Here is an 11,568-nt window from a genome sequence, read left to right on the forward strand (position 1 = left end):
ACCGAACTTGTAACCCAGTAACTCGTGATTTGATCGTCGTTGTATGTTTACACTTAATCGTTGTGGTATTGCCGGCTGGGATGTACGATAAGCGGTTCTGATTGTTGTTGGAATCGGTAAGTCGATTCCGGCGCGCAAGCAGTCGCCGGTGTATATGCACGCTGCTAATGAATATCGGCGTTGTTACTTGGGAAGGAATGCGTTCCCGGGAGCCGGGCTTGGAGAACCGGGTCATACGACACCCGGCGCCGAGTCCACGGCCTCTAGGAACCGAGCTGTTGAACGTGACTTAAGACGTCGCCCTGGGTTCCGTTCCCCGGAAACCTTCCACCTTCCATCTAACCCTGCATCGCGGATCGGAGTTATGCATTGCATCGCGAGTTCGTCGCCGCTCCACGGAAATCTATACCGGATAAGTAACCTACTAGGAATTCTGTCTCCTCGGTTATAACTCCATACATTCAGTAGCAGCAAGCCGACTGGAGGCCTGATTTATCTTTCATCGTAGAGACCCGTGATTCTTAATGGATTTCAGCCACCGAGGCATGAAAATTTAGCCCCTCTCGTTCCTTGTAGTTCCTTTTTTTTTTTTTTTTATTTCTAATATTATTATTGTGACAGAAGTGTCACATCGTCAAATTTTACAACACGGGTTTCTAGTCAGTAATTTATAAACTATCAAAATAGACGATATGTTGGAAAATGTTTGGGGCTTTTCGCAAAGCCAGGTGGAACTCTGCGGTGATAAAAATTCCACGTCGATATTTCCGAACGACTGTTCCGACGAATTCGAAGGTTATGAAAGTCGCGATTCTGGGCGCTGCTGGGAGAACAGGTACAATTGAGCCACGGAAAAAGCTCATGGCTTTCTGGCTATAAGAAACTTTTCGTCTCAGGGAGATGTCTTGCTCTGCTTTTAAAGCGGTCAAGTATCGTCGACGAGCTTGCGATCTACGACATACTGCCGATGCATAGTCTTGCCCTTGAACTGAACCACGTCGACGCTCGATGCAAGGTGAACGGTTACTCAGGTCCCTCGAGCATTCACGAGGCATTGAGGAACGCCAAAGTTGTTATAATAACCGCGGGACAACCGGAAAAATTAAAACGCAACGGTGAGCAAATTCTCAAACCGAATGCGAAAATATTGTCCCAACTGATTCCCCATCTGACCGAGCACTGCCCCAGGGTGAGTTAATTTGAATAACCTTATAAATTGCCGATGAGTTTTTCTTTCATGCTATTTCTCAACTTACGAAATTCCTGTAGTTTAATTTATTGCTCCGATGCGTTCTTCCGTATTTGTCGATTTGATGCATGGGCCGACATACCTTCAACTATAAATTCATGGTAACTAAACTCTGCTCACGGTGAAGACCGGCAGCTGTAGGGTTTCTATTAGAGAAAAGAGATTAGTTCACGACAGATAAGATACTCACGATTACGTCCTGTTGAATTTTTGTTACAGCCTATTCACTCTTCGATCATTCTTCTTCAGCTTTGTACTCTGCATCAGATTATTTTATTTCTCTTTATTCAAGTGTTCGTAATTCCCACTGCATACATGTATTCGCAGATAAGGAGGAAAGATACAAAGCTGGTGTCATATAACTCGAATTTGATACGTCGAGCAGCGTTGATTTACTTACCGTTGAATTGCATGTGCGATTAATGTATAGTAGTGATTATTCTGAAGAGTTAGCAATTAGCGCTGCGATATGTCCGTATCGCACATAGTACGGTGAATTAAATGACGATTGACAGCCCTAAAGTGTCTAGTATACCTTAATTAGTTATATTTTAACGAAGATTGACGTATCAATAGAGCGTAATACTAAACTCTGGAATTTTTGACCCGGCTTGATTACGACGATTGATATAATTCAATACGTTTACCCTGTGCAAGCACCCGAGGTCACGTGAAATTAGTTCTCATGACGATTACATTCATCTCTCAGTATTTGCTGTAAGCTAAAAAGCACGCTAGTTGAGCCCACGTGTGTTCAACGATTCAACTTTAAATTTTTTATTAATAAATTATACCTCGTCGGAAAAAAAATGTCTTTTTCATAAATAATCACCTTTCCGCCTGTTATGCCGAAATATTTTCTCGTCAGAGGGAATCTGCCGGGTGTCTTCGACTCGGTTCAATTAGCTGCGTCAAAGCGAGATTAACCGAGTCCGTATTAGTTAAAGCGTCTGCTCCAATCTACGGGTCAAATTGTTTCTGGGAAAAATTTTCGTTCCCGTTTATTCATAGTGGTACAATTGCTAGAAAAAAACCGTCCGATTCATTCGTGAAAGAATGGTTTTAAGCTACTCCGTGTCGATATTTGAAGCGTACGAAAAGCTCTCGAAGGCCTCGCCGCGCGTTGTATTTTGCGGATAAGAGGAATGCGTCCGTCAGCGGCGTTCACGATTAGATCAGAACTCCTGGCCCCGTCTAATCGGCGCCGATTCGTTACGTTCTGCGTTCGCGGATGTTTCGGGTGACAGCCGACGGCCCTTGCGTTGGCTGCGCTCGCAATTAACGTCAGCTCGCGACCTAATTGGTCCAGACCCAAATGCATTCGTTATCCGAGCGTGCAGCATCGGCGACGAGGTGCGAGAGGATCTGTTTTTCGGATTCCCGAACGATCCCGGTTCAACGCTGACAATTAACGTCAGGCAGCTCGTCAACCCGACGACGAAGCGTACGATAATATGCCACGGCCAATCCTCGTTCCACCGATCAACGAATTCGGCGGAGCTCGGCGCTTGGGTTGAGTCGAGAGAAGGAATTTCGGGCGAGGCTTGTTCTTTTCGAAGTGAAAAATAACCCGCCGCTCGCTTCTCTAAATATATATAATATAGGTATGCATTTGAAATATGGACCGCGTACGGCGCTATTTCCTGAATTCCTCCCACGATCTTCGGTGTATTTTGACGTTATAAATGAGGGGATTAAATTCACCGATATGCATGCGACGTACGCGTCGACGTTCTAACGCTCCGTTGTGTATGTTTCGACTAATCTCGACAGCCCATCCGCGTCTAAATAGTCACTTTTTGACGAAGTTCTGATTTGACAAGTGGGAAAAACACGAAACCACCAACGGTGTTGTTATGTGTTTTGAAAAATTCATTGGATACCTCTAATTCTTCTCATCTACTTCCTTCACGGTATTCTAAGTAGGCATCATTTTTTCAGGCCATGCTGGGCGTCGTTACGAGTCCGGTGAACGTTCTGATACCGATGATCGCCGAATTGTACAAAAAATCGGGTCTCTACGAGCTGAACAACATATTCGGGGTGACTACGCTGGATTGCGTGCGATCGAACACGTTCGCCGCGGAGATTCTGGGACTGCCTCCGGAAGCAGTGGTGGTTCCGGTTATCGGCGGAAGCTGTGCGCGGACTTGCGTCCCGCTTTTCTCTCACATCAAGCCTAGCTGCAAATTAACGAACGTCAGTGTCACACGCATAAAGCGATTCAATTGTCGCCATCGGCGTTAGTTATTACAGCGATAATTATTGTTCGCACTATAAGCGCGATGACAGCTGGTACTTGTGTATGTGTCATTGCATGCGTGCAACTATTCACCGGGATATTCTCACATTTGTGTATTACACGAGCGAGAGTGACAAGAACAATTTGCACGTGTCATTCCCTCTCCTAGTCGAGAAACTACTCCGCCATTCCACCTTTGCCCGAGTAATTTGCACGTTGCGTTGCACAGAAGGTAGGTGTGTATGGCGTGGAAGAAGGAATGAGTCTTACATTCCAGGGCGATGATGCGGCCGCTCGACTTCTCGACCCGAGATCATTGGCCATAGGCTTCGTCTTTCGACTCTGTATATTAATTCATTATCTCTTGTGTATAATTGGAGAGCCGTAGGAATGCTCCCGTGGTAGAAAGTATGCCGCGCGCGTGTGTCGCGCTCCACATATTATCCAAATAGGCATTCCTTTGTCAACGGACGCGATGGCTATTATCTGGCTTATGCACGGACGGTGATCGATACGAGAAACCGATCTGATGCACTGTCTTGTTTTACTCTCGAACAGGAGGAGATCAGCGGGCTCAGTTTGTCGGTAAAATCAGCAAATGAGAAACTCATGAATGCCTACGATGGTAGCGGCACCCCTTCATTGAGCATGGCATTCGCTGCTGCCAGATTCTGCGTTTCTTTGTGCAAAGGTAAGAGGAGAGTGTGAAAAAGGGACAGTTTTTTTAGTATAATGCTGGTATTAAAATGTCCCGATCAAAGAGCAGACAACGTAAGATTGATTCTTTCCAAAGACCGCACCTGTCGTGGAATTCTTTGAAAGAATCCGCTTCGCCGAATACCACCGAAAAATAGAATATTAAGGTGCGAAAAATCGACAGGACTTCGCGGCTTGCCGGGTGTCGTTGAATGCGCCTACGTCCGGTCCTGCGTCGTGCCGGAAGTGACGTATTTCGCATCGCCTCTGCAACTCGGGCCCGACGGGGTCCAAAAGAATTTGGGTGTGCCGCCGCTCACGGATTACGAATGCAAGATGTTGGATTCCGCGATTCCTTTGTTGAAGACGGGCATCAAGATTGGGGAGGTACGGAGACGAGTTTCTTACATATTTTCAGTCTCGCTCCGATCCTTTCGGGGCTCATTTTTTCTGACGAAGCGCAGCTGCTTATCCGAGTTTCAGGAACCTCTTGAGTGCACGTCTCTCAATCTAACCTGGAGAATGTTGCGAAACACGCGCTTCTTCCGATCGACGGCGTCGCACCCGACGCAGGCATTCCTCGGCGGTTGCAGAAGGACCATTTATCAAAAAGTGTAGACCCTTTATAAATCTTGGACAATGATATCTTACTGGAATTTACAGAATCTGGCACTCGGCTCCAAGACTCCCTCCACCGAAGTCTGCCCCACGGATCCAACGCCTTGCCCAAGTCTCGTTCTAACGGCTCGCATACGACATCCAAATCCGAATTCTCCGATCCCTGCTGCGTAGGATGATAATCACTTCAAGATTCCGGCAGGCATCCTCCATCAGCCCAAACCGTCCCTCGCAGATTTTATCCACGGTTCGTTGTACCGCACACGTATGTTTGTATGGCAGAAATCAAGTAAGATAATAATATTAAACTTATTCAAGCCTAGAGTGAATTTCGAGTGGAATAGATTCAAGAAAATTCATCGACTCAATGACTTCGATCCGAGTCACGGATTTCAGACTTCGGAATTTGCCTGGAATTCGAAAGCAGAAGTGAATGTATCATTTTCCAATAAACCGTGAAGGTTTCACTCAGAATGTAAATTTTATCCTCGTGCTTGTGTTGTGAATTTACGATATTTAAATTGTCCGTCTGACAAACTTGTTGTTTACAATTTTTGGTAAAAGTGAAATTAAATTTTGTCAATAAAACTCGTATAATTCTATTCCCGATTAAATTATTAAATTCAAAGCGGTGAAATCGACATTGGGAATGAATGGATGGGCAGAACAGCAAAGTGCCGTTTAAGTTTCACGAAAATCGATTCTTGGATATTTGTCAGGTCATTGATTTATTGTAAAACTTCAAAGTTATGGAAGTCTTCATGAGTGCACAATCAGTCCCATAGTAAACTGAAACCGGCAATCAAGTTACACGAATACGGCGAAGAGGAAGAAGGTATCAGTTGATTCATGAGATCCTGACGGTGTATGCAGATCGAACAGTATATCTTTTATCTTCCGTTCTTACCTCTCCTCTTCCCTTCTTTTTTCATCGGCTTATCGCTGGCGCCGGGGAAAAGATAAAAGAAAAGCAATCGTAGGAAGGTGTAAGACTAATTGAAACTAGCAGTCTCTGGGAGGGGTGGTTAGGGCAACGAGTAACCGTCGAGAATACCGCTTGGCAGTACGTCTCCTCTCACGATGCGTGTAAAAATAACCAGTCAGTCGTAGGAGTAGCTGCATAATGCCGAAGTAAGAGACTGGGAGCAACGATAAGCAGCAGCACCGTCACCACCACCACCACCATCACCATCGCCGGTTGATCGTTCTGCAGGCATTTGTTTCGGAGACATGCTGCATCGTTAACGTTTATGCCCCAAACAATTACCTCCAAGTGCTTCGGCCCCCTTGGAATATTCTTATTTGTATCCATCAGCGCTCCTTACCAACGGATTTATTAGCATACTCCACCCATACCAACACATGTCTTTACTACCTCCTCTCACGTGCCAGACCTTCGATGCTCCGGACCATCCGCGCATTCCTTACACGAGATCTTCGCGGCTGAACCGAGTTTTCTCCGAGTTTTTCCATTTTCACATTCCTCTGCATAGGTGCTGCTGTCGCGGTACATGGAATTTCGGTAGCTATTCAAATTAGGAAATAATTCGATGGTATAATTCTGACTTGATGGTGCACAATTATCTGGTCGTTCTTGAACCTGATCATTCGCGTTATCATTCCATCACAACCCTGGTGATCAGTTTCGAAATCCTTTTGATTAATCGGTACAACGCACCCTAAAGAAATATGCTCGACGTCGATGAAATTAGTTTCATTTCGTCAAGGGCGATGACGTTCATCGGTAATGCGATGCTCGCAGTGCGGTCCGAGTGTCGTAAATCAAATCGAGTATAACTACGAATCATAGAAGGGGGGGGTGCAATAAAATTTTGAAAAACTCGAACTAGAGCAGGGGGTAATAAACGGGTAAATTGATGCGGCGGCCGACTAGTTATGTGATTATTACGATTAACCCCCCACCGGGTTTCGTGACTGCGATATCTTTTACTGCGCGATGGGCACCCCGCGCGTTTTCTCTACGCGGTGCTTTGGTTACGACGCACAAGCCGTGCGGATGACTGATTGCTCGTAAAGTTTATTATACCTACCTACCTAACGACCATACCCTTGGCTTTCGGAATACCGGGGCAACAAGTTGCCGATAATTTCGGATGAGATATGAATCGCGACTCCAGGTTCGAACCTCGAAACTAGCGTGATTTAAGGGCGGTTTGAAGAGCCATTGGTGTCGTTCTTTTTCCGGCGCAAGCGGACGGATCTTCAGCGACAAAGTGGAATGTTCGAAGAAGACAAATTTTCCGAAAATCTTTCCTGTCGTCACGCCAAATCTCAGTACAAGTACAACAATGGTACTCAAATCCAGCTCCGAGAGTAGTGTAATAAGGAGATTTCTGCGTACAGATCCCGACACTGACATCTTACCGACATTTTTAGCCGCTTCACAGCTCAGACACAAACTTTTTTTTATTGGAGGAAAGGGTTTGTGTCTGGGCTGCGAAGCGGCTAAAGATGTCGGTAAGATGTCGGTATCGGGATCTGTACGCAGAACTCTCCTTATTATACTACTTCCGAATATATTCCGGTGGATAACCACGCGGTGGGTCCGCGGGGTGTTTTTCCAACGATCATGAGTCGCGGCGGCGGTATTCACGAAATGCATCTCTAGGCAAAGAGGGATGGGCGAGAAGGCTATAAGCGTTCAGATATGTAGAAATGTAAGAATCGTAGTCGTAGGTACGCGGGCGGTTTATTTTCGGAGTAATATCATCGGCCACTCGCTGCACCGCACAATGTGATACACCACAAATGGCGCCGGCCGGTGTTTGTTTAAACTCCACATCCACCAGCCGTTCGTCTATTTTCTGCCGGGGTGCCTCCAGAGTTAGCGGATCCCCGACGAGCGACCTCGTTCCTTTCCCATTCTACCCCGTTTTTTCGCTTCTTGTCAGCTCTCCGCCAACCGCAGGACGATAAATTCACCCGCTTCTCTGAGTGGAAACAAATGAGACGGGGTCACCTCCACCCACACCCAGGCGTAAATCTCCCCGCGTCGTGGATGGCTCGCGGACCAATTGAGACGCGGGTTACACGAATAGAGCGGGCGGTAGTCGTCCTTAAATTTCGAAAGCTCGTTCGCTGTCTGCGGCGCCTCCGTCGCTGTTCTACGGTTAAGCTGTCGGCACGGACGGTAGATCCAGTAATTCGCCGGTAAACATTTCCTGTTCGTAATTCCCGGCATCCGACCGATGAGCATAGATTCTTGCTTTCTCCCGCACGAAAATATCCGGCCGACTATTCCTGGCGGAGTGGGTTAATTTTGAACGCATACTCCGTCCGACTTTATGCAGCTTATTGGTTACCTTGTAATACATCTCCACAAGCGAACGCAAATTCTATAACGAACGGGTCCCATCCCTTGATTATGTTTCACCCGATGATTACTGGAAGAGGGGAAGCAGCATTCAGAAATGCAAACAGTACCATTCAAGACATTCAAATCCAACCTAGACACCATATGTATCTTCTAGTTTTCACTAATTTAATTCACAGAGAAGATTACAATTGAATAAATTTATTCTGACTTATAACACTTTTGTCTAAAAATATTGCGACGTTTATTCGTGGCCCGTCTCTTACATCTCCATTTCTCTTTAATTCCTCGGGTGTGTTTCCGGGGTGTAAAAAGGGATCACGGATCTAAAAGCGGCTCCCAGATTCTAAAAACGGTTCCAATGCGGAGGAAGGAAAAAGCGGCGAGACAGCGGCGGTTGATATTATATTAGGCGAACCATTCCTACCCCCACACCTCGCCTACTTGCCTAGATGCAAGCCTCCAGAATTTATCCCGCTATTTTATCCGAGCGACAGAATCTTCTATAAATGTCCTACCGTTACGAAAACTTCCATAGCTTCCGAGATTTTACACCGTCAGCTTCCCATTCCCATTCTCGCACGAAAGCGTCCGTCTCGTTTTCCCAGCGGTGGGCCTCCGTGTAACGCGCTCATAAATCCTGCGAGCTGCGACTTCTTCTTCCTCCTCTTTGACTTCTTGCCACACTTGCACTTACTTCTGGAAACCTGAGAGCGACCTTTTAGTCAAAAACCGTCAGGGTTGAAGTCATCACTGTCCTCTCATTCGATATCCGTTCGTCGACCATGCGGTTTTGGATTGAAACGGTCAGCCGGCTGACATCGTCGTGAAATTTCCAAATACAGCAAAATTCTTCTATAAACTTTTTTTTTTCCTAGTATCGAACGCTGCAGCGCGTTCGTGTGATTTTATGAGTCATTCTAAGTCACGAACCGTTGGTGTGAAACGTGTTCCTAGGAGACGATGTCGCAATACCGTATCGGAAATCGTGCCACTGTACAATAGATATAATTATGATATAGAGGACGACGCCTTTTAGCTTCCGTCTCTGCTGTCCGTCTATATATGTATATACCGACGCTTTTATTCCACGCTCCCGTGTGTCTCGTGTTCCACGAGTCAGGGATTAACGGCGCGAGCACGTGCTACGAAAACTTGTTCTTCGTGCCTATGCGCGTACATCTATACAGCATTTTTACCGTCGAAGAACGCACCTTTTGTAAGTTAGGCGTTTGCACGGTATACAAGGTGCGGCAAGAAGAGCGTCTTATAAATTTTTATTTCGTGGAAACGTTTATTCGTGCCCAAGATGCCCTTACTCCAGTATTACATTTCTGCATAAGAAATAGCTGTTCAGTTCACTATTCCGGATGTTTCTTACAACAATTTACTATTTTCTTGAGATTTTACAAGCCTCTTTGCCTCCTAGCTGGACCTTTGCAGTTTTTATTTTCATTGCTTACATCGAACTCTTCGTATCTCGTCGATTTGTTGAATTCACCCGCATCGATACACGATTTTGCATATAACACGCATCGTTTCTTTTATGTCCGTTTTGGGTGAGCTGATTGTCGAAATCTGACCGCTCCTCATCGATTTCTATCACCCGCGTTAACCAAGTACCACTCAAACTGTCTTATGTTCGCACAAGCGAAAGCGATCAGTCATCGTAGGAATATGGCAAGCGCACGCACGGAGTTCGACTAAATCGAGTCGGTCTGGCTAATAGCAATCCCGTCGTGCAGGACGTATAACACATGAGCGTGGATAAGAGGCTCAGGCGGAAAGTACATATATGTGTAGGTACAGTGTTTGGTACGAATCGGTTGAAATAACTGTGATCAGCACGCGATAAAGCATAAACTGGTTAATGGCGATTGTCTGGGTTCTTGCCCTGTGGTTTACGAGCGAATATACACGTGCATTACAGGCGTACAGCTATACGGCACGAAGAGTCTATACGCACACATGTACGTATGCATACGTACGTACATCGAACCGATACCCCGAGCACAGCTGAGCCAAAGGTTCAATCGGGCGGAAAGTGGAAACGCTGGGTGAAAGAAACGGACATAAAATCACCGGTACTGTTTTACGTCTTACTTAGGGTAGATCAACATCGTACTTTACGTACACAGATAGATACATAAACACATATATGCACATATGCGTACGTGTGCTCAGGGAGAACGGTTCGGGTCACCAATTTTTATTGTAGCTACTTGTTTCCTTTGTCATTTTTCTTTTGATTTTTCAATACACTGCCGAGGTTGGATAGGTACCCGAGTTCGTATGTCAGATGCTGGAATACGCGACTTCGTATTCGGTCAAAAGTGCAGGGATTTTGTTCCATGTGGATTTCCTCCCGAGGATTATTATAATTTGCCGCATAACCCGGGATGCGTGCCCAGACTGCAGCACCTACTCCGCCACGCCAATCCTCTTCAACACCTCGTGCTTCGATCTATCCTCAGCTTTGTACGTTGTTATATCATGTATAAGATGCATCCCGAAGGTTCGCGTGCTGCAGCAGTTCTCAGTCGATGAGCTGCGGCAATACTTCCTTCGCAATTACTTTTACTTACATTATTAGCCATCGCACGGTGAAACGATGACGATAAATCTGCGCACCGGGATGGCGTGCGGGTAGTTGCCTTCAGCCCCCCAAGAATATGTTTGATTTACCGTATTTATTCATTCAATGTATCCGTACGATAGTGAAAAAATAAATTCATCCTGCGTGTATGTATGTATAATGTGTATAAATAAAGAGAGAAGAAAGTGAAATGGTTGCCGGTAATTAGAAAAGCTGTATAATCGTTCTTCGTCGGCCAAGCGCAATTATCTCACTTGGAAGGTGGGGGCACCTGATTGTATATTTTTCAGCTTCTTCGGATGTTGGCCAATCGATGCGAACGAAATGAAACGCACGCGGCGTACGGAACTCGGGACCTTTAATTTCCTTCTCAACTATTCTCTAATTCCATCCTCGTATCTCTTTCGTTTCTCACGAATCTTTTATTTTCCTCTCTTCTTCTCCCTCTCCTTCTTACTCCTCTTCCTCCTCCTCCGAGAGACCGGAGACGCCGTCTGGTATGCCGGTGCGGTGCAGCATCCCGCAGACGCAGAACTTACGCGGCGCCACCGTAGGTGTCTACGATCTCTAGCCCTTCCTCTTCCCCCTTTTCCTCTCACAATGCACCCACCCACGACTCGAGGCTGCAGTAATGCAACAAGTCTATAAATAAGGTTCGTCGGTCGCACGCGACTCTTGAAAACTATCGTAATGTGCCCTCAGAGATCGAGGATTCTATTTATCGGCGTTACTCAATTCCACTCACGGTTTCCGTCATTACGTATGTTTATGTTCTGATCGCTTGAACAATGTACACTCTGCATGAAACGTCGAATCCTCCTCGGGCATCGGAT

The 11,568-nt window shown here is 46.0% G+C and overlaps 1 protein-coding gene across 1 annotated transcript; it reads left to right on the plus strand.

Moving 5' to 3' along the window:
- The first annotated feature begins 702 nt into the window (after window positions 1-702).
- On the plus strand, window positions 703-4,979 carry LOC124297833 (malate dehydrogenase, mitochondrial-like). Its single transcript, XM_046749153.1, has 6 exons — window positions 703-835; window positions 897-1,189; window positions 3,191-3,454; window positions 4,056-4,182; window positions 4,372-4,574; window positions 4,851-4,979. The coding sequence occupies exons 1-6, from the start codon at window positions 703-705 to the stop codon at window positions 4,977-4,979; spliced, it is 1,149 nt and encodes a 382-aa protein (XP_046605109.1).
- Window positions 4,980-11,568: the final 6,589 nt, after the last annotated feature.

Source organism: Neodiprion virginianus, chromosome 2 (assembly GCF_021901495.1).
Source record: "Neodiprion virginianus isolate iyNeoVirg1 chromosome 2, iyNeoVirg1.1, whole genome shotgun sequence".
NCBI lineage: Eukaryota > Metazoa > Arthropoda > Insecta > Hymenoptera > Diprionidae > Neodiprion > Neodiprion virginianus.

Coding starts and splice junctions, on each gene's coding strand:
- LOC124297833 (XM_046749153.1), top strand. CDS start 703: ATGTTTGGGGCTTTTCGCAAAGCCAGGTGGAACTCTGCGGTGATAAAA. Junction 1,190..3,190: donor TGACCGAGCACTGCCCCAGG/GTGAGTTAATTT, acceptor TCATTTTTTCAG/GCCATGCTGGGCGTCGTTAC. Junction 4,575..4,850: donor CGGGCATCAAGATTGGGGAG/GTACGGAGACGA, acceptor TGGAATTTACAG/AATCTGGCACTCGGCTCCAA.